Below are 23659 nucleotides of genomic sequence, written 5' to 3' on the forward strand. Positions count from 1 at the left end.
TATTGTACATTGACCAAAAAACCAACCTATCTGCTCATTTGTTGTCAAAACACAAAGGTTTTAATATTGCTATGACATAGTTCAGGGGTAGATATGGCGATAGCGATAATAACCCCTGGAATATCGAGGATGATCCAAAGACACGTCAAGGATAAGTCCCTTTTAACCGTTTCGTTTTCAATAGGAAAACATAAGAAAACATATTGAAAATATCAGAAGACAAAACCAGACAAAAATGAAAATGCCATATTGACTGTATTTTTCATTGTAAACTTTCTTTTTAATCTCGATACAAACTCCTAAGAATTATATAAAGTACATGTATATGTTTTGATACATTTCTATATGGATATTTATAGCAAACATTTACTACATCTCTTTCTCGATCTTGACCAACACGTGTATAAACTGAATTAGATAAACAAATATGACAAGTGAATACATGTATGCTAAAATAATAATATGAGATTCATTCAAATTACAACATATGATAATGAATGAACAACGAATAATGAATGATATACATTACATATCCAAACACAAAAAGTTCAACAGTTATATTTATATATATATATATATATATATATATATATATATATACATACATAATAATTTATGAAGAAATATTTCTTGCTAAGTATAATGCTATGATGATGAAAAAAATGCAATTTGATCTTAACAACAAAGAATTGCTTTTGCACTTATTTTACATACGTTTTGTAGCGGATAACTTAATAGTCATGTTTTCAGATAGGCAATTTTATACCAGTAACACCATACTGGTATTTTGGTAATATGTCGCGATATTACAAATATGTAAACCATGGTCGCTTAGGACGGAAACATTAAAGTTAGTTACATTATTGATTATATTTTTTTGCTTGGTAGAGGAATACAAGAATAAAACCATCGATAAACATTTGACTTTCATTCCCTCTATTTGTGGTGTGTATTATAAGTAAATCGGCTAAGTGTTCATCGTTGGGATCATCTACCAGAAATGTAGATAAAGTGCAGTGTTAATGATACACAGAAGCAATATTGGTAGCGGAAGTGGAATTGACCCGGAAGTAGTACAATCCTCAGTTGAAATGGTTGCAAAAATCCTTGCAGGTCCACCACTTCCGCCTTTCGTCTTAATGACACCTGCGAAAAGACGGGAACCAGTAACCGGAAGTTGATCAAGATTTGCAATATTTTCTAAACCAATCACATTATGCCTAGCCATGACAACATGGGTGGGAAAGTCACTTGATTGACCGTAATCTGTAGACGGTGTGTCTACACCAATCATATTTACAAACCGCTTGTTGATGAGCCACGTGACTGCGTCTTGATGCCAGGCAGGAAAATGAAAGGTGCTCGGTACTTCCGGTGTTGATGTCCCAAACACAGCCGTCTTATTTGGATACTTATATCCCCATCCAGAGTTCATGATGACAACAGCATTATCCGGAATTCGCCCATTGGCGGATTCCCAACCTGTGACGTCACTAATTTGTACTCGATAATCCGGATTAGTTCGTGCTTTGTCCTTAACGTCAATGACTACTGCTAGTCCTGTTAACCTTTCCATAGGGATTTGATGTGTCCGCCATGCAGCTTCGTAGAAGTGCGCAGGTGCGTCGACGTGAGTACCGCCATGTTCGGACTGTGCGACGTAATTTGATTCGTACCTGTAACAATAACAACAAATACTGTATGTGTTAAATGTGCTTTAATCAAGCGATAACATTGGCTAAAATGAATTCCATTAGTCAACATGTTTAAAAAAAAACGTCGGCGTTCGTAACGTCGGTACAGAATGGCTGGTGTATATGTGCGTGAAAAACACCACAGGAAATGAGTTTTAAGGATTTTATAATTTCGTTTGTGTAACTAGAATAACAAGTGGTCAACATCGAGCTAAAGCAGCACACTGTACAGTCGAAATAAGACTATCTTGTTGAAGAAAAGAATATGGCACGAGACTGCATGATTTGCATTAGAAACGTAGTAGTGACATTATGATTTTCCCGAAATTTTGCACCATCTGTCTATATTTTGAGTCGTGTAGGTCTTTGAGAACGTAGAATTCTCTCATATTTTTTTCGGTAATTTAGTATTTTTTTCAGAAACAAGACTGTTTTCACAATAAAAGACGCAAACAACGGAATTTACGTTGAAAATATCATATCACGCATTTTTCATGAATAGAAAATTGACATGTCGCTGTTTTACTTATTTCAAAATGACGGGATATCATACTTGTAAAAATTGCAATAAAACATCGAAGCATGAGAGAAAAAAACTCTTTCATATGTGGATATGATCACGTTATGTTGTAAAACATTCGGCAAGCCCCGAGTTTTGCAGCATTTTGTGACCCTCTGATAGCATCCTTCATATAGAGATTGCACAGTGTTTTGATTGCGTTAAAGGTCGTATGAACGCAATTGGATAAGGACATATTCAATGAAGCGCGTTAGCGCTACATACATGTAGAATATGTCTGTATCTAATAGCGTTGATACCATCTTTAACGCAATCAAGACTCTGTCCAATCTATATATGAATGATGCTATCCGAGGGTCACAAAATGCTGCAAAACTTAAAATTTAAAATTATGTTGGTCGCTAATGTGACGATACATGGATATGGGTAATTCAGCCGCATAACCCATCAGCTAGCTTTTGTGGCTGTGTGGATGAGCAACGGCGAGCGCGGACCTCTCTTGGATTGGTGACCGTTTCGTTGGTTCGACCACAGCCTTAGCACATTACATTTGGTGGCAGCGAAAGGACCTGGTATCCTGAAAAGGTGTCCTCGGACAGCACGGGAAGCATTTTGTTTCTGGTACTGGTAGGTGACTACTGGGGTTTTAGTCATGAGGCGGCACCGCTATAACAACAAGCAGGGACAGTTATGTGTGCTGAGGATGCCAGGTTGAACCCAGGAAAGTTTCGGGACTAAGCTTGTCGACGAGGAGGGTACTGTGACGATGCATGGATATGGACATTTCAGCCGCATAGTCCACGAGTGTCGGTACTGTATGTCGTAAAAAACAACGGTGAGCGCGGCCCTCTCTTGGTAGGGTTCTCAGCACGTTACAATAAGTTGGGTAACTTCGGTAGTCAGGATGGCAGAAGATATAGTTCCGATTGTTAAACGTTATAGCTGCAGTTTGATTTGAAATAAAACAATAACGCATTTCAATTATTTTTAAAATATGTTGTCTTTTTCTATTTGATCATACATCAATAATGCCCATTTCAAATAAAAATTGAGATAACCGAGGCGGAACGACTACCAGTATGTATCATTGTAAAGGTAGTGATGCGGTCCGAAGTGGAGGGAGCCGCCATATTTGATTTTCAACCGAAGAAAGCTACAGTATTTAGACTGTTGATGGTACATTATATGACCATTGAACTGCAGAATGTCTGCCATGTATGTATCGGACTGCGAACACGATATAGACTAAATCTTCATAGTGATAACATTTTGTTGAACGGACTGGATAGTCAAGTGTTTGCAATGTGTGTGTAGGCCTGTTTTGAATGCAACGACAGAGGATAAAGCTGATGATACTGTTTCGGATACCTGTATTTTTCTTCTTCTGAAAACCGGTACACGATCTGTTAACCTATTGTTCGGTAGAAGCTCCTAGAATTGTTCTCCAATCAGATGTTCTGTACACATATACTGACGAAACTATGGAATTTCCCGAACATTGCTGAGGAAAGCTTCCCGGTTGTAGCCCCGACCAGCGATTCATTTTGTTGTTTATTACCGCTTGATTGATGCTTTAACACATATTTTGTTTGGATGCCACATATTTAATGGATCTAATAACAAATCTTTATTGGTATTTTGAAATCCGTCAACTTATGACGAGGAAAATTTGTTGTTTTGACGTATTAAATGGCGTCACGAGATTGCATTTTATGGATAGTCGTGTAATACAGCCTCAGACGACATGAGTGTATACATATTGCATAATATAAACCAGATTACACCAATAAGTATGATGGAATATAAGACTCTTTCTAATGTGAATATGAGGGATAGGGATAATCTACCCTCAGGATCACAGAATGATGTAAAACCCTCGACAAGCATCGGGTATAATACTACATTGTGTCACCCTGGGAAAGTATTATAATCTTCATCCAGTCTGATAAGACCCAAAGGCGACAATCGAGTTATTGAAAATGCAAATTGTTTAATAAACACGACATATATACTTTATAGCCATAAAGCAAGGGTAATAAAATATAATATGGCCCCAAACTCAAGTAGAAATCTGAGCCATGTATACACTATCCTCATGGTAAGTCCCTAGCTTTCCTCTCGAACTTCTGTTTTATGCTCAAATCGTTAACAGGAAAGATACTTTTGTAACCTATTAGTAAAATGCATTGTCAGCTCATCATTTGTCATATCTTATAAAAATATATACTACTTGAATTGGATTTTAACCAGTAACAATGATCTTGTTTTCACAGCAGTTTAATGTACCGATACCAAGGACATGACCTGGTGGAAATGCACCTTTCCTTTTAAAATGGTACCGGTGTCATGATGATTTATACACAGTGAACGTACGTTACCCTCTCATATCATCTCCACTTATTAAGGATCTTGCCACTATGTCAAAGAATCTGACATTAAATTCAATTGTAAAGTACGCAAGAGGTCATCCTCGCCTGTTGATAGGTCTGTCAGTACTAAAATAGTCTTGTTAAAAAATGATTAGTATGTTGCGCCCAGCTGTGCTCATTCTGTCTAATAAGCAAACGTATCTTATATACAAAAAAAAAAAAAAAAAAAAAAACTTAAAATATGTCGAACAAAATGCCGAAAGCATATATCAAGACTTTACAGAATGTCGCCGACATTGTATCAAGAGAGGTATACCGTGAAAATAATATAAACGAGGCTTCAAGCTATATTACGGATATGTTAGCTTTTTACAGCAGTACCTTATGGTATCTATAAAACATTTGTATCAAATGCAATTCACACGAGTTCTATGTCTTCTCCAGAAATATACATTTTTCTCATATTTTACTGTATTTTACACGCAGCTTCACAAATTACATATCAACAGTAAGACTGACAGTTAGCCAGGGTATATACCAACAATTAATGAAATTAGTTCTGTTCAATTGCAGCACAGTAATGAGTTTTAAGCTTGCAAAATATCACTTGTCATGATATTAGGCTAGTCCACAAAACCTGCCAATATTATTAGCTTTAAAAAATGGCCTTATATATAGACTTGATAATAAAGAAAAACATGGAAACAAAAACTAATAATATAGACATGTTTAGCGGACTAATGAGGCACATGTATTTCTTTTATCATTATATCAATATTTAACATTCCCTATATATCCTTAGTTAAATGTCTATCCGTCTAATGAACATTCCCTATATATCTCTAGTTATAGTCTCTATCCGTCCAATGGACATTCCCCTACATGTCACTATTTATATAACCTGTTTCCATCTGTTTACATAACATGCTCCACCGCCTACAGAGCATAAACGATATTCATCATTTGAACAATAATTGATATTTAATCATGTATATATTTGTCTAATTAACACAAAAAATAGTATAAAATAATTTCTTTCGCCTTTGGTGCATGCGCATATTAATACTTAATTCCATATAGGATATAGTGCCACGGACTTTTTTCGGGATGCAATTAATAATTTTTCGTATTTTTAACTTGAAGTAAAATTAGAAGCTCAAACTTTTCAATGGTGGTAATAGTGTAAAGTAAGTAATTTTTGTAACTGAAGAAAAACACTAAATCTTCTGCTCCTGTTTTCGATAGTGAAAAAAAAACATTGCCCATTATGTCATTTAGTGGATTTTTATGTATTCAAAGCAAAAATAACCTACATATATTTGTTGACCTATTAAAATGTATATGTTTGCTTAATAAAGTACATGCACACCTGTATGCGTGTATAATATATACATAATTAACAGCTGAATTGACTATTACACTGAATCAGGCCAATATAACCGATAAAATATAAGTGGCCTCTTATAGTGGTGTTATAACATCGATATCTATGTCCATTATTTCAGCGATCCCGATTTTGAACTCAAAGATGCACTCGGTTCTTTCCTTTATAAACAGCCAATGCCGACAGATACAGTTTCTTGTTGTGTTTGGCGATATTTTAACGTTGATAAACATTGCCAATATTTCAAATAAAATGTTGTAATTTTGAAAACTTTCTAATTTCAGGTATAAGAATGTTTGTAGGAAGTCAAAAACCCTAAGAAATTTTTGTAAATCTAATGATTTTAGTACCTTTAATGTAGCAATCTAAACAACATATTGGACATTTACTTTTGTTTATATAAGAAGAAAATACGATGTAATTTTGACCCATTTTCATATACAGTCACGTAATAAAAAAAGATAAGACACCGTCGTGAGAACAACGTGTAAATTAAAGCCATTTCATCATCATGTTACACATTTACTGTAGTTTAACCATTCAAACCGGTCTTTTATTTTTTTACCGCATTTCTATATATCTTGTGAAATAGGATGGGCGACAGTGGCGTAATCATAAGACTGTCCTGAATAAGACTTGTATTTGAGATTAGAAATAGATGTATTTCACATTAAAATGTTTTTTAATGCAAGAAATTAGTTATCATCTTTCTGTTCACCTTTAAAAGTTTGAAACAAATAAAAACTGACCGACCCTATTTTTGTCAAACCTAATTAATGATTAATCAAAATTAAAATGCAGAATTGTTGGCTTGTGCAAACGAATAATACAAGTGATGTCCAGAGGATATACTGAATTGACAAGGAAATTGAAATAAAAGATGGTTATGGAAAAAAACCCCGGAAAAATAAATGTTACCAAATCTTGAAGCCACTGTTGATGAAGTAACGAAAAAATTTCGCAGTGGATTGTGATTCGTAACAATTAAAGGAAATCAAATCAAGAAATCCTTTCTCACTTAATTGGTTTCAGGTGGTGGATTCACAGACTTATCTTCGGGTGGAGTTGGCGTTTCAAACCATAGGTGTTAATGAATGTAAACATTGAGGGAATGGCGAACTTAGTAAAATGCGTATTTTTATTTTTTTTAAAAAGAACATTTCAAAAACTGGATGAGACATTCCTGAAGCTCCCAACCCGTGGGTTCAGATGGAACCGACTCTCAGCCCCTTAGTCTAGCAAGCTATAGCTACAGAATGGTAACATGTAAGCATGTTCTACAAATTCATTATTACCAGAAACTGCTGCCTTGTCCACGAGCCAGTATACTGAAGTTGTATTGAGGATTACCAGGCCAGTAGATGGTCGTGTCACTCAGTTCGTGGGTCAGGTCCACCACCTTGAATGTGTGGACGTAGGCCACACAACACATGATGAGCACGACTTTAAATATGTTGGTTATCATCATGTATTGAAAATCCACTCCCTGGAAGAAAAAATATGGTATACGTTTTTTTTAAGTTAGGTAGGCGTGTGTGCAACTGTGTGTTATATGAAACCAACGTGAACAGGTTGGGGACATCCTTGGACGTACATGGATACCCTGGATATCCAATACAGCCATCATATTGTAAAAGTTTATGTTCTCTGGTCAAGTACATATACATTGTAGGTCAAAGCACGGATAAAATGTCAACAAATTACCAGGCAAAATGACATGTTATTACTTACAGGCAAATACAGTGAAATGCGTTCAAGCGGTTCAAACCACAAATCACGTGAATAGTATCGGCTCGGAATAGCGCTAGCGTCAGCCAAACTGTGGGCGGAGTTTAGTTTACGCAATTGGTATACAAAATCGTTAAAATAAATACAGAATTACATGCATGTATATAATCATGACCTACATGTACATAGCTATAGTCACAGCTAGGTTAAAGTGAGTAGAAATTTGGTATCTTACTTTACAATACTACATGTATTTTATTTGAAATCACAGGATCCAGAGAGTCGTTACTTTATACATGTACACATATATATATATGCATTTCAAACGTCAAATTATGCTGTCTAGAAATACAATAGGAGTATTTTAGCACAACTTATCATAGGTTTGAATACATATTTACAAGCACACTTTTAAACATTACTATTACAATTCATACAACTAACAATACATAAGTAGAGGTGAGATGTCTGCTTCCGAATGAAACATCTTCATTAGGCCAAAACATATCTGTTTAGGGTTACCCGACCGACCCTATTTTTTTGTACCTAAAAGGATACTCCTATTAATAGTTAAACTCTAGGCCAATCCAAAGACGTATATGAGACTCACTTATAAATCCTTGGCCAATCTGAGCTGTTACATGTAATACTTCTTTCTTAGTCAAATCTCCAATTATTCATATTGTTAAATAAAGAGTCAAGAGTGAAAGACAATAATGTTTAATCATTTTATTGATAAATAGCTCGCTTTTGCATTTGAACTTGAAAAAAATATTTATATAAAAAGAATCCCTACCTACCGTCCCTCTTTTTGCCAATGTAACCCTAAACATATATTTTGGCCTTATCCATGTAAACAATGCATACAGCTACAACCGTGTATGTTCCAGGGAACGTTTTACGAAGCTGTCAATATATAGTGTTGTCTTCGATGATCATAAGCAGAAACATATATATACATATTATATATATTTCTGTCATAAGGTACGATTGACTTAAAATCATGTCTGAAACCTTTTTATCTACAAGTGTATGCTAACAAATCTTTGGTACAAATGCGTGACCAAGTCAAATTGGTAGATCTTTTAGAAGTCAACATTGTTTGCGCTACACCACATGGAGTTTAACCAATCGAGGCAACTTTCCAGAGTTTTCATTGGCTGTCGTTACAGAATGTTACAACATTTGAGGGAGGAGTCTAATCCGGACGCTTGAACGCAGTTCACTGTACAGGGTATGCTCAACCTCACTAAAATTAGACTTGTAATTCTGCTCCACTACCATACTCTACGTTACGCTCCAACCACAGGCGTTTGTAATATATAATGAATATTAATGATTATAAAAAATCGGATCGAATCATATAGAAATGATTTCTATATGATTCGATCCGATTTTTGATTATCATTAATATTCATTATATATTACAAACGCCTGTGCTCCAACACATATATTGAGGGTGTGCTGTTAGGTAAGCGACATTTCCCGCCAAAAATGCAAACATTTTATACATTCAATAAATCCTATAACAATAATCTCTGTTTGACTGTCAAGTACTACTGAGTTCATACAATAACAACTCTACTCTATGTATGATTTTATTATACATTGACGCTCTCCGGACACAGGCCGTTTGAATAAAGGAGGTCGGTCACTCAATACACTTTTAAAAGATGGCATAACAGATACATACATAACATGCAATGTACCTTCGTATCAGTAGAATCACAATCCGCTTCAGTCCAATTGAATAAACATATTTGCATATTTACCATGCACTATACGAATAACCTGTTCTACCTTGCACTGCATATCATTTATAAGTATATTTCATTATTCATATGATATAAGACAACTAGTGATTTATATCAGATTTTTATCATTTGACTACATTAGAATCCACAATTAATCCATACATAATTCATGCTTTGGATTACATGTACCTAAATTACATTACATTATACAATGACGTTGCATTATGTAGCTACGTAAATGGCAATTACATTTCTACGTTGAGTTACACACATACATTACATACCATTGGTAGCAAATTGGACAACAAACTAGAATATTTACATCTACAAATGTAGTTTATAACCTATCTGACAAGGTCAGCCTTATGTGAAAATGCCATTTTCTTGGGTGTTTTGTAAACGCTTTTTTCATGTTTCTGACTTACCTGTACACAGACTGCACCAGAAACACGAGGACAAAGACACTCTGAAATGCGAGGATGTGTTGGTTACATCCAGTGCGTCTTGGTAAGTCCAAACACTGATCACGGCTTCTTACCTGACCTGGTGTATACACTGATCATGGGGCGTGTCTTTTGTCAGCTCACACTTTCTTCTCCGCAGATTGAAATGTTCTGGACGACACAGGCTACGACTCTCCTACAGTTGTAAGCCTATATACCTATATATGTGTCCATATGTTTATTTACCTAGCTATCTTGATCTGTACGCAGTATATAGTCAGTGTGGTTTTCGTCCGAGTTCAGCAGAGCTCACAGGTACATACATGAGATATGCTCATCCTGATCACGGCTGAGTTCATCCTCGATATTCCATGGGTTTCCGATCACTTACGATCTCTTCACCTCTGGACTATTTCATAGTAAAACTGGAGGCAACAGAACAGAACAGGTAATTTAGTCATTTGATGTAAATCAAAAGAGCCATATCACGGTACACTGTAGTTGACTGTGTGGCTTTGATGTAGGGGTGTAGAGATTGTAAGTGATCGGAACCCCTGGAGTATCGAGGATGGACTTAGTTAATCTCATCAGTTCGATTGATAAGATCTGTAGGTCGTTTTCGATTATAAGGTTTGACAGGTTGGACCTAGTTAATCGTTGGTGATATTATATTGTAATATAAATAAAATAATATTGTATTTTATGATTGTTTGTTTGTTTGTTTGATTTATTAACGTCCTATTAACAGCTATGGTCATGTAAAGACGGCCTCCCATGTATGCGGTGTGTTGCGTGTATGTTGTGCGAGGTGAGTGTACTGGGAGACTGAGGTATGTTCGTGTTGTGTCTTCTTGTATAGTGGAACTGTTGCCCTTTTTATAGTGTTATATCACTGATGCATGCCGCCGAAGACACCAAGCAACACACCCCATCCGGTCACATTATACTGACAACGGGCGAACCAGTCGTCCCACTCCCTGTATGCTGATCGATAAGCAAGAGCAGAAACTACCACTTTTACAGACTTTGGTGTGTCTCGGCCAGGGGACAGAACCCAGAGCCTTCCCTGACAAAGCCTTCATTGGCATGTATTAAAACTGCAGGTCGTCAGGATTTATACTTGAAAGAAAGACTTTAACAAACGGTCGAACCACTCAACGAAAACGGCCCTAGATGATTTTCAGTCACAAGGACAAGTAACATGGAGTATTTATACGAATGATTTAACAAATAGAACAGTTAGGTATTTCAAATTGATCAAAAAGTATGGTGCTTGTTATATACACCTGCATTTGTATTACTTGTATGTATTACTTCTTATAATGTTGTAATATAGCTGATTATATGATACAACGTAACATTGAATATATTCAATATATTTGTACTCTGTATAAAGTATTAAGAGTTTTTAGTTCTATTAATTCTGAAAGTATAAATTTAAGTTAAATTGAAATACATTTAGTAGTTTTGCAATTGTATTACACTGCTATGGCTACGCTAAAAGTCAATGATATGAAGTATTAACCATTGCCATTGTAATACTAAGATGTTGATATTATTGTTTTTATTACAATCATAAATAACTATCGATAACGATCTGGGTTCGCTTTCTCCCATGAAACATCTTTACATAGATAAAACCTTACTATCTGCAAAATAAATAATTAGGAATTACCATTTGCGGATAAAAAGGCTTCTTCTAAGGCACATAAAATAACCAATTTCAAGGTCATAAATTTCAAATTGGCGGAGATATATCCCTTTGAAAATGGCGATTATGTCGTTTTCTCGCCAAAAATATTAAAGGTTTCAGCGCCTTTAATACTTAATATACATGCTTTTTTTTGCATAGACATAGCATGGGCAGATGTCTACAGACGTTATAATTTTCAATGTCCTTGACCTTCATTCAAGGTCACAGTTAGAGTAAGGCAAGTTTATCAAATAAGTCTGTTTTCCCGCCAAATTTTTGTGACTCTATTACGCTATCAAACCTGATCATATTGATTCCATATTTCATACACGTACGGCATACAGGATTGCTTACAAATGATTTGCCTTATCGTTCATCTTAAAATTATAGTCATGGTCACACAGGCCACATATACTTTCAAGTTATATTTGCCGTAAGTTTCATACTCACGAAACAAAGAGAGGTTTTAATATGTTATTCAAGATCAAAAGTTATCAAGATTTTGAAAATTTCAATATTTACAATGTATAGGGTTTAATTTTACAAAGTCACATACGGGTTCAAGATTAATTTTAGCAATACTACAATAAAATCATGATATATGCGTCTTCAGTGCAATAAAAGAAATATATACGATCCGACCATGAAGTTTTTTGTGGTCTGCCATTTCATTTTAAAATTTTACATCTAATGAACAATTTCAAGGTCATCATTGCTTATTGTGTGCATTGACTTGGTGTATTGCTAGAAATCAGTTTTATATGATAATCATAGCCTTGCTAAATTACTTGCATTGAGTTTGTAACAAGAAAAACAATATTTAGCCTAGAATACTGAACTACTTTCACTTTATGCAAAGATACGCGACTGCGGCTACAAAATATATGTCAACGTCATTCTCCGTTGCCAAGCGGATAATTTCGGAGCAAATGATCACGTAAAACGGCGTTTAAGTAAATTTATAACAAGAAAAACACTATCTAACGTAAAACTCTTCGGCATTCACTTTATACATAAATACGCGACTGTGGCTACAAAATATATCGCAACTTTCTCCGCTGTCAAGCGGGGAATTCTGGTTTAAATATATTTTATTGCTTGTAACAAACGGTTTTTTTTAGTTAGTTTGATTTATTAACGTCCTATTAACAGCTATGGTCATGTAAGGACGGCCTCCCATGTATGCGTAGTGTTGCGTGTATGTTGTGCGAGGTGCGTGTTTTGGGAGACTGCGGTATATTCGTGTTGTGTCTTCTTGTATAGTGGAACTATTGCCCTTTTTATAGTGCTATATCACTGAAGCATGCCGCCGAAGACACCAAGCAACACACCCCACCCGGTCACATTATACTGACAACGGGCGAACCAGTCGTCCCACTCCCTGTATGCTGAGCGCTAAGCAGGAGCAGAAACTACCACTTTTATCAACAGTGTCAAACAGCTGAGCTGGCGCTCACCAGGACTGGGGCTGACTGGGCCCGGTGCTGGCTAGGACCGTGGTGCTGTATTTCGCTTAAAACAATTTTCCTCAACATACATTGTAATATCTTAACCTTGTAGCTATATTTGCCTGAGATATATGCCATGCTAGGTGGTTTACCTAATTATAAACCAAAATAACTGAGAATTTTGATATATTTTTTATTACAATTTTTAATTTTTATTTATTCTTGATTTTTTGACAGCATTTGCCTCCCTTTGATCGTTCATATATATCTCAGACATATATGTACATGTGTACGCTTGTTACATGTATAGCTCAGTTCTTGGTAGTATTCACTCTCATGCATTAAAGTAATTGAAACCATATGCATTATTTATACATTATTCCCAATGCTTAAATGCTTATATTTTAAACTATATTTTAAATGTCGCAGTCATCGTAATCACGCAATCAGCCATCTACATTAATAATTGTGTACTTGTAGTTATATATATATATGCTGCGGTATATGATAAACGGAACATAATGAAGTTTAGACACTAGCTGTGGCTTCCAAGGGTGAAAAGTACCCTGTATACCAACAGAAACGTAAATATATAATTATATATATGTTTCTGATACCAAAACTAAACCTATCATAAACGCATTTGAAAGGTTCGCAATTATTCTTAAACGGCCCGTGTACTGAGACTGTCCCAGTGAGGGACAATTTGAATCAGGGAATGTGAAAATATATAGTATTGATATTATTTGCATTAATTAATACTGACATACTTATAAAAAACAAATGTATAAAAAAACCCGCTATCTTTTCCAAACAAAACATGTGAATTAATTAAAAAAATAATAATAATATAATAACACAAGAAAATGTATCTTGATATGCCTAATATAAGATTTCAACACATAACAAATGCAAGATTCCCGTCATAATCCATACTTTCTTTATTTTTACAAATGATATAGCTAATGAACTTGAATCAACAACACGTTTATTTGCTGATGACACTTCTCTTCAGAAGTAATCATCCTCATCGTCATGAAATAGAAGTAGTTTAAACAGAGATTTAGAAATATTACCGGTAAATCGATTGGCAAACACTTAATTGACTTCATTTTTTTTAATACTAATAAAACTGAGGTAGTTTTTATATCATTCTGATTTAGATTTTTTTTCTTCTTGAAACCGTTGTTACGATTGCTCTTTGGTTGTGCTAAGAAAGAAGAGTTTGACGTATATATGTCTTTGTAAAGCGTGTCAGTCGCGATCTATTCAAGTCACGGGCATATGTTTAAGTTTTGTAAGATTGTGCACATGTCTACGGTGGCTGGGAGCGGACATGAAATAAATAAAATTATTGCGTTCGAACGAAATATTATTGCGTTCGAACGAAATATTATTGCGTTCGAACGAAATATTATTGCGTGGGAACGAAATATTATTGCGTGGGAACGAAATATTATTGCGTTCGAACGAAATATTATTGCGTTCGAACGAAATATTATTGCGTGCGAACGAAATAATTATTTCGTGGGAACGAAATAATTATTGCGTGCGAACGAAATATCAACGGTTTACCTTTGGCTATTTCAAATGTGGCAGGCAGTCTGCAATTTCATATCAATATTCTTTGTAATTGGTCATTTAAAGTGGTTTTGTGTAAACCTTCTTAATAAGGTATATTTTATAAAGTATATTTTGCTTCGAAACCATTAATTTAAAGTTTATTGAATGTATGATTTGTATTCTATTTCAGTATTTGCCTTCAATGATTTGCATCAAAATTGTAGAGAAAGTCATGTAAATCCATTGTTTTACTTTTTAAAATAGTTGACTAAGTATTGATACAAAACAACTTTCGTTGTAACACAATTGCACACATTCAAATGGAAACATTGAAGCATAATGTGTTAAAGTCATATACACAGTAATATAAGAGCACATGTAATGCTTTTATTTACGGCAGCGTGTTAGGACCAATATATAGTTTTATTTATCATGTCCATACAGATTATTATCTTGTACGTTTAACTTAGTATCTTTTTAGTATCTATTGTTACAGTATCGTGTACATTTGTACGTACGTATGCACAAACACTTATATTGTACGCCTGTACGTACATCGTTGTATCATGTACGTACAACCTAGTATCTTGTACCTACAAATTATTATCTTATACGTACAACTTCATATCTTACAAATTATTACAGTATCTTGTACGTACAAGTTTATATACTAAGTTGTTCATATGTACAAGATACTATATATATATATGATGTACGTACATGATAGATACAATTATAGACATGTATAGTGTCCCCTGTACGCCATCATAGGTACGTGTATTTCATTAGATATATAAAGTATAATACAATAAACAAGACTTTAAATCGTTAAAAATAAGGAAAACATCTTTTTAGATAAGGTGCCGTTTCATAAGTTGTAGGCCATATCTTAATCATATTACTACGGTGGCATGATTACTGTCATATCATCCATGTATGATAATGAGTTCAATAGTTATTTCGTTTGAACGCAATAATTATTTCGTTCGCACGCAATAATTATTTCGTTCGCACGCAATAATTATTTCGTTCGCACGCAATAATTATTTCGTTCGAACGCAATAATATTTCGTTCGCACGCAATAGTATTTCGTTCCCACGCAATAATATTTCGTTCCCACGCAATAGTATTTCGTTCCCACGCAATAATATTTCGTTCGAACGCAATAGTATTTCGTTCCCACGCAATAATATTTCGTTCGAACGCAATAATATTTCGTTCGAACGCAATAGTATTTCGTTCCCACGCAATAGTATTTCGTTCCCACGCAATAATATTTCGTTCGAACGCAATAATATTTCGTTCGAACGCAATAGTATTTCGTTCCCACGCAATAGTATTTCGTTCCCACGCAATAATATTTCGTTCGAACGCAATAGTATTTCGTTCCCACGCAATAATATTTCGTTCGAACGCAATAATTTTATTTATTTCATGTCCGCTCCCAGCCACCGTACATGTCAGATTGGGGCCAATTTATAAAATACCGGATTTCAGATTTTATTTTACTCTTAGAAATGTAAGTTTGTATCAGGAGGTCACTATAATTTATTATAGTCACATATGTATAAAGGGCACATAGCGTAACAGTGCATTACAATATGTGATAGTAAATAGGCCTTTCATTTTGATAACAGTATGGTTTTTATAATAGTAGGTGTGTATATGTATTTTTCTTAAACGTTTTAGCATTTCATTACTGCATTAAAACAAATAATGGTATTCGTTTCCAATATAAGTAAAACATAGATTACAAGTTATATTTACTTCAGATGTTCCAGTCCATCTTCCAGTTTCTACAAGTAAGTGCATGCTTTGTCTATCTGATGACTTTAATTAAGATATGTTTTTTTTTTATTTCAAAATTACTTTTAAAATAGAATAAGTATGACCTCTTGATGATTTCTCGGTACCACTGAACCATTTTTATACAAATTGATCTTGTTGCCTTTGTTTTACGATAAATTTTAAGTATTCTCTAATATTTAAATATGACCGTCAATAGTTTTTTTTTAGTTTTATCGGGGAATGAAAACAAAAATGGTTGAAAACTGTAAATCTCACAAAACTTTGCTAACAATTTTTCATAACCTGATTAAAATAAAACATAGTGACATCAATGCTTATAATTAATTTCGCGCCATTCTCGGATTCTCGTGGTACGCAAATAAATTATTGGCCAATCAGAAAGCTATGATATATTTATATGTTGCTAGAAAGATTATCAGTAGTGATCAATTTGTGCCAGAACATAATTATTCTGCTTTACTAGTAACCTCTATATAGTGAGGGAATCTCCCTGATTCACCAAATATATGTTCCTTTGGAAACTTGGCTTTGGAAGTAAATTGTCATGTATTTTGATTTGTGCAGTCATTTATAATGTCCAGCAGATGATTTTGAACATAATGTAATGCTATACATTTGTTGACTCAGTTTGAGGTCAACATGTTTTGTATATATGTTAAACTTAATTTTAAGATGTTTTGATGTTTACCAGTCAACATTTCAATGGCGCAAACATCTGAATTGATTCGTTTTACTATAGAATAGGTATAGGGACTACCAAGTTAAGGTGTAACAATTACAGTTTTTGATGTATCCCGCATAGGTGGTCAAGAAGTTTGCTTAATATAGACCGAAATCGGGTATATATCGGGTATATAAACGTTATATTAATTTTGTAATATATCTGTTTTTTATTTTAAGTTTAGCTTGTCCTTCTGTTATTTTTATATTAATACATTTATCCGTTAATCTAGTGGAGAAAGCTGACGGATTCATTATTTTTTAAAGAAACGGAGTCTGAGCGACGCCGATAACATCTATATCTATACATGATTAAATAAACATAAAGCATAAGAATTTTGCTCGATGTATTGCATGGTTGTCGATTATTTCGAAATACAATTTTTCAGCTATAAACTGCAAATATAATCAATTGTAATGAAAAATCTGCGATGAGGTTTTACAGCATTATCTCATTTTATTCATATAATGAGGCAAACATCTGTTACAACCATCTATCATTTGTTATGTATTAGTTAGAGTATTGGTTAACGCAAATACCCATTTAAGGGGGATTTTAAAACAAAGTTTTAATACAAACTTTACATCTTAAGACAAATAACATTGAAAATGAAAGCATGTAGATAACATATTGGTAATATACAAAAGTCAATCGTCAAAATGATATCACAAACATAAACAAATTTAACTGCTTGTTATTTAGGATACACTGTATACTTAATAATAATCTAACTAGACAAATTACTTGGTAAATCACACATTTTAAAAAAGATCTGTGATCTGATCGAATGCGATTTTCCAAATGTGCAGTTACACTTTTTTTAAGTTTAAATATTATTAATGTTCTAAACACTTTTCAAAACCGATCCGCTTACTTCTCAATGGGAATGGGTTTGTTTTATTTTTTGACAATAACGTTCTTCCTTATTTTAGAGATATTCACATGATGATAGGGACATCAAATTGAAAAGTATGCTTTCCTAAGAGCTTCTTTGATGTTTAGTTCAACAAAAGCAAATAACAAATTAGTAGCATTTTGCTTAGATTAAAGAAACATATTTTATATGACTGTACTACATTTGTAGATCAACTTGACTCAATTAATTCAGAAATGCATACGCTAAGCATTAAATTGAACTAAATCTTTTACTATCACTACGCCGGACGGCAAAACAGCGAAATAAATCTCGACTGTTTTTATATATAACGCATGTTTAATAATGTTACCTCATCTTAGACTATCGATATGTATTTTTTTATGTTATTCATGTTTTCAAGTAACCTTTAAATTTTCCTCCGGAAAGGTAGTGGGCCTTGATGACACCGAACTATGTTTATTTGTGGATGTACACAACATGTATTATATTTTGCCAATAATTGATTTGAATTATGAGCATAAGAATAGACGATTGTTATACCATATTTCATCTATGGTTCAATGTTTAAATTAGACAAAACGTACATAACCAAAATATGAGTTTTTGTTAATTAAAAAAAATAAGTCGATTTCGGTCTATCAATCGTTTTTGTACCTGTTATAGACACTAGTTAATATAACGGCATGCTTATTTATGGGATAATTGCGGTATTCTAATATATTGTTATGCGTTTTATATCAACTCTTTACTCTTACACACATGCTGTATATGCATATTTGTGTGCATAATGTAGATATTATAATAATGCATCGCATCACATTTCCTGATTCAACTTGTCCCCCACTGGGTCCGTCTAAGTATACAGGATATTTTTTGGAAAAATCGCGGCATTTGAAAATATTGTCATGTGATTAGTATGAATTCTTCACTGTAAAATATTTGTTATCAATTTTATATGCATTCATAATGCAGATGTTATCTATATTGTATCGCATCACATTTCCTGACTGAAGTTGTTCCCCACTGGGTCCGTCTTAGTATACGGGTAGTGTTTTGGGACAATTGTGATATCTTAATATATATTTATCCGTTTTATATCAATTCTTTACTCTAACACACATGCTGTATATGTATATTTGTGTGCATAATGTAGATAACATAATAATGCATCGCATCACATTTCCTGATTCAACTTGTCCCCCACTGGGTCCGTCTTAGTATAGGGGTCGTTTATGGGATAATTGCGGTATTCAAATATATTGTTATCCGTTTTATATCAACTCTTTACTCTAACACACATGTTATATATGTATGTGTGTGTGTATAATGTAGATAATATAATAATGCATCGCATCACATTTCCTGATTCAACTTGTCCCCCACTGGGTCGGTCTTAGTATAGGGGTCGTTTATGGGATAATTGCGGTATCCAAATATATTATTATCCGTTTTATATCAACTCTTTACTCTAACACACATGTTGTATATGTATATTTGTGTGCATAATGTAAATATTATAATAATGCATCGCATCACATTTCCTGATTCAAGTTGTCCCCCACTGGGTCCGTCTTAGTATAGGGGTCGTTTATGGGATAATTGCGGTATTCAAATATATTGTTATCCGTTTTGTATCAATTCTTTACTCTAACACACATGTTATATATGTATGTGTGTGTGTATAATGTAGATAATATAATAATGCATCGCATCACATTTCCTGATTCAACTTGTCCCCCACTGGGTCCGTCTTAGTATAGTGGTCGTTTATGGGATAATTGCGGTATTCAAATATATTGTTATCCGTTTTATATCAACTCTTTACTCTAACACACATGTTATATATGTATGTGTGTGTGTGTATAATGTAGATATTATAATAATGCATCGCATCACATTTCCTGATTCAACTTGTCCCCCACTGGGTCCGTCTAAGTATACAGGGTGTTTTTTTGTTTTTGTTTTTTTTTTTTGGAAAAATCTCGGTATTAAGAAAAAATGTCATGCGTTTAATATGAGTTGGGTCTATGTTTGTATACGATTTTTTTAAGGATTATCTGGTATTTAAGATATTTTTTCTTTAGTTTAGTACTTTTGTTTAATAATTTGAACATATGCATGCTATTTAAAGATGCTCCACCGCCGGCAGAGCAAAAATGATACTCATCATTTGAACAATAATTGGTGTTTAATCGTGTTTATATATGTCTAAATTACACCAAAAAACATCATATAATATAATTTGTTTTGCTATTGGTGTATGCGCAACCCGTACTTCATTCCATATGGGATCAAGAGAACCACGATTTTTTTTCGGGATGCAATTAACTATTTTTCAATATTTTTATCTTAAAGAAAAATGAGAAACTCAAACTTTTCAATGGTGGTAATGGTGTAAAGTAATAACTTTTGTAACTGAAGAAGAATACTAATTCGCCTGTTCCTGTTTTTGAAAGAGAAAAAATACTTTTTGTCAGCGGTGAAGCATCTTTAAAAGAAAATGCGCCACGAAAAAATGACAATAGAGGAATCAAGAGACGTTGGAGAGTCGCCGTACGCGTAGATGTACAGACTTGGGTTTGTAATGATCAGCTTCTATATGGAATTTACAGTAATAGGATAAATATATAAGAAAATGTTTATATTTATTATTTATAATAAACATTCCTCTTTATCCCCCCAAATAGAAGAGTTCCATAGAATGAACAAAATTTAACAGAAACGTAAAAAAAATACCTTTGTCATGAAGGTTATTTTCTTGAAGAAATATATGATATATGTACAAAGAACATTTTTTGAACTTTCTATATATATATATATATATATACATGTATAAGCAATTTTACATTTTTTTACATTTACAAAAAGTGAAGTGGATATATACTTGTAAACGTAGCAATAAAACGATGAACCAAATATCAATTTTAAGTGATACAATATTATGTGAACCTTACAGTTAATTGACACAATCTTTGAAAAAAGAAATATTATTTCAGAGTACTTGAACATTACAAATGCTATACACCATATCAGAATTAAATAAAAGAAAATTGAAATGTTAGAGCTGAGGCTTTGTCAGCATGTTTTTAAAAGTGTTTAAGTTTATAACGATTTCTTTATTTTAAAACAATTTTGCCACAGTATAAAAAAATATTTTCCAGAACACAAAAGGATGGAGTCAATTGCTAATTCATTTGAAAACATACGTTGGTATATCAGTCAGCGGGATCGTGGATGAAAATGCAAGAGAATAGAAACAACTATCTGTAACATTTAGATAAAACTACATAATATAAAATACATATATATTAATATATACTAAATTATTATTTTAAAAATCAGGTTTACCTCGATATATTTTAGCACATGGATATAATATATGTATACAGCACTCGTATACAGTAGACATATCTAGACATATAGTTTGCTAAGTATAGACGAGTTATCTATCTTTACGGGCCCCACCAGCGCCGGTCCCAGTCAGCCCCGGTCCCAGTGAGGGACAGCTCAGCTGTTTGATGCCACTCACATTGGCAGCCTTTGGTGTGTCTCGGCCAGGGGACAGAACCCAGAGCCTTCCTCACAGGGGCGAACGCTCAACTCAAGGCCAAAAGTGAGGCGATGCCAAGGGAGGAATTAGGAAAGATAAAGTCAGTTAAGAAGAAGAGAAAAGAAAAGATACTAAATTTAGTCGCCTTTTACGATCATGCAATAGAGGAAGCAGGTACAATTCTAACGCCCTACCTGCAGGGCCATATATAACAAACGGATTGGGCACAAATTATGATAACTTATAAACGTTCTCTCCACAACTATTATATAACAAAATTGGCGAAAGCGATATACACATGAAATATTATATTGTAATTAAAAGATATATAGAGAGGTAGGAAACAAAAGATATAGCGAAAGTAAGAAGTAGGAAAACAGAAAGAAAAGATTAAGACATAACACACTGATTATATAACCACTGTAGCTATTGCATGGTACGTACTAACTACAGTCATTTTCCATCGTCAGATCAATTGTCCTTGTTCATAAAACACATTCCGTAGATCCATGCACTGTCCACTCCAGTTCATTCTAGGTATCATATCTATGTGCCACACAAGAAAATTAAACTCAATTTAACTAAAATTCAATCTTTTGAACCAGAAAACTAAAATAATCAGGAAATACATAACAAGAGGGAGTAGTAAAGATAAGGGAGATATTTCGACGAGGTTCAGTTAACCTGTTCACGCAGAAGTGAATTTAAGAAACGGTCACTGGCACGGATAAATGTCTGAACAATTTCAAAAATATGTTCATTTGCAATAATTGGCAAACCAGCATTTCTAGACAAAATTAGATTTAGGGATAAAGGGTTATATGGTATCAACTTGTTTAGCATTTCATCTCTAATATTTCATATAGCGGACATTGGAAAAATAATAATGATAAGCGTTTTCACTGTGGTAGACACAGGCACCAGAAGGAGAATCAACAAGATTAACACGATTCAAATTACAATTAAGATGGCTACAAGTGTGTCTAAGTTTAGTAAGTAGAATATTCAGATGACGTGGTCCGTAGTTGAAAAAAACATGGCGGCTTATGGCGTTCAGGATTGATAGCAGCTTTAAATTTGCTAACTGTAGTTTGTTGCCTTATTGGTTCAGAAAGATTGTTCTAATTTACTGTGGTTACCGGTATAAACGAGGACCTAGTACTAGCAAGACTATAATTGTGCACTGTTTCTTCACAACTATACAGTGCACACTTATAGTCTTGCTAGTATTTGTTGCTAAACGATAAAAATCATACTCTACATTGTACTATATACTATGTAGAGTATGATTTTTATCGTTTTTTTTAATCTAGACCTCTAAAATGTCTAAAAATGGTCTTAGGACACTCTGTTGAGCCCATGATTATATAAGCTGCAACTAATTCTCAGATCCCTGTGGTCTGAATCAGTGTAATAGCCGATACATTTACAACGTAATGGTCATGAGCGTACAATGTATCGACATTGGCGGGTAAAACAGCATACTTTCTTTGAAGCTTTAGAATAGTTGATGGACATACATGTATGACGAGACGTGACAGGTATTTTCATCCGTTAATTATGTATATAAATTGTATTATACTTATACATGTATACATGTGCATCATTAGTAAGCAAACATATACATATATAGGCCTGCAATGTATATGTAAGGTATAATTTTGATTTTAATACATAAAAATACACACACAAAAAATCATATATATAGTTAGGCTTATCTTTTTGAGTAAATTAGATGCAAAAAAAAAAGTTATTTAAGTAGTGACACATAGGGAATGTCCATAAGAAGGATATAGACATTATAACTAGGGATATATACGGAATGTCCATTAGACGGATATAGACATTATAACTAGGGATATATAGGGAAGGTCCATTAGACGGATAGACATTATAACTAGGGATATATAAGAAATGTCCATTAGACGGATAGACATTATTACTTAGGATATATAGGTAATGTCAAATATTGATATAATGACAAAGGAAATACATGTACCTAATATCATGACAAATGAAAATAAAACAATGGTGGAAGCAAGTTTTAAGCCATATGATATATAAAAACTCTTCTTTATGGCTGTAAAAACATGTACAAACTATAA

The 23659-nt window shown here is 33.8% G+C and overlaps 1 protein-coding gene across 1 annotated transcript; it reads right to left on the bottom strand.

Moving 5' to 3' along the window:
• Nucleotides 1–236: 236 nt before the first annotated feature.
• LOC138321524 (isatin hydrolase-like) lies at nucleotides 237–10519 on the bottom strand. The gene is made up of 3 exons (XM_069265274.1): nucleotides 9875–10519; nucleotides 7263–7453; nucleotides 237–1676 (listed from the first exon to the last, which is right to left on the bottom strand). The coding sequence occupies exons 2-3, from the start codon at nucleotides 7433–7435 to the stop codon at nucleotides 992–994; spliced, it is 858 nt and encodes a 285-aa protein (XP_069121375.1). The 5' UTR covers nucleotides 7436–7453; nucleotides 9875–10519; the 3' UTR covers nucleotides 237–991.
• Between the last annotated feature and the right edge of the window lie 13140 nt (nucleotides 10520–23659).

Source organism: Argopecten irradians, chromosome 1 (assembly GCF_041381155.1).
Source record: "Argopecten irradians isolate NY chromosome 1, Ai_NY, whole genome shotgun sequence".
NCBI classification, from domain to species: domain Eukaryota; kingdom Metazoa; phylum Mollusca; class Bivalvia; order Pectinida; family Pectinidae; genus Argopecten; species Argopecten irradians.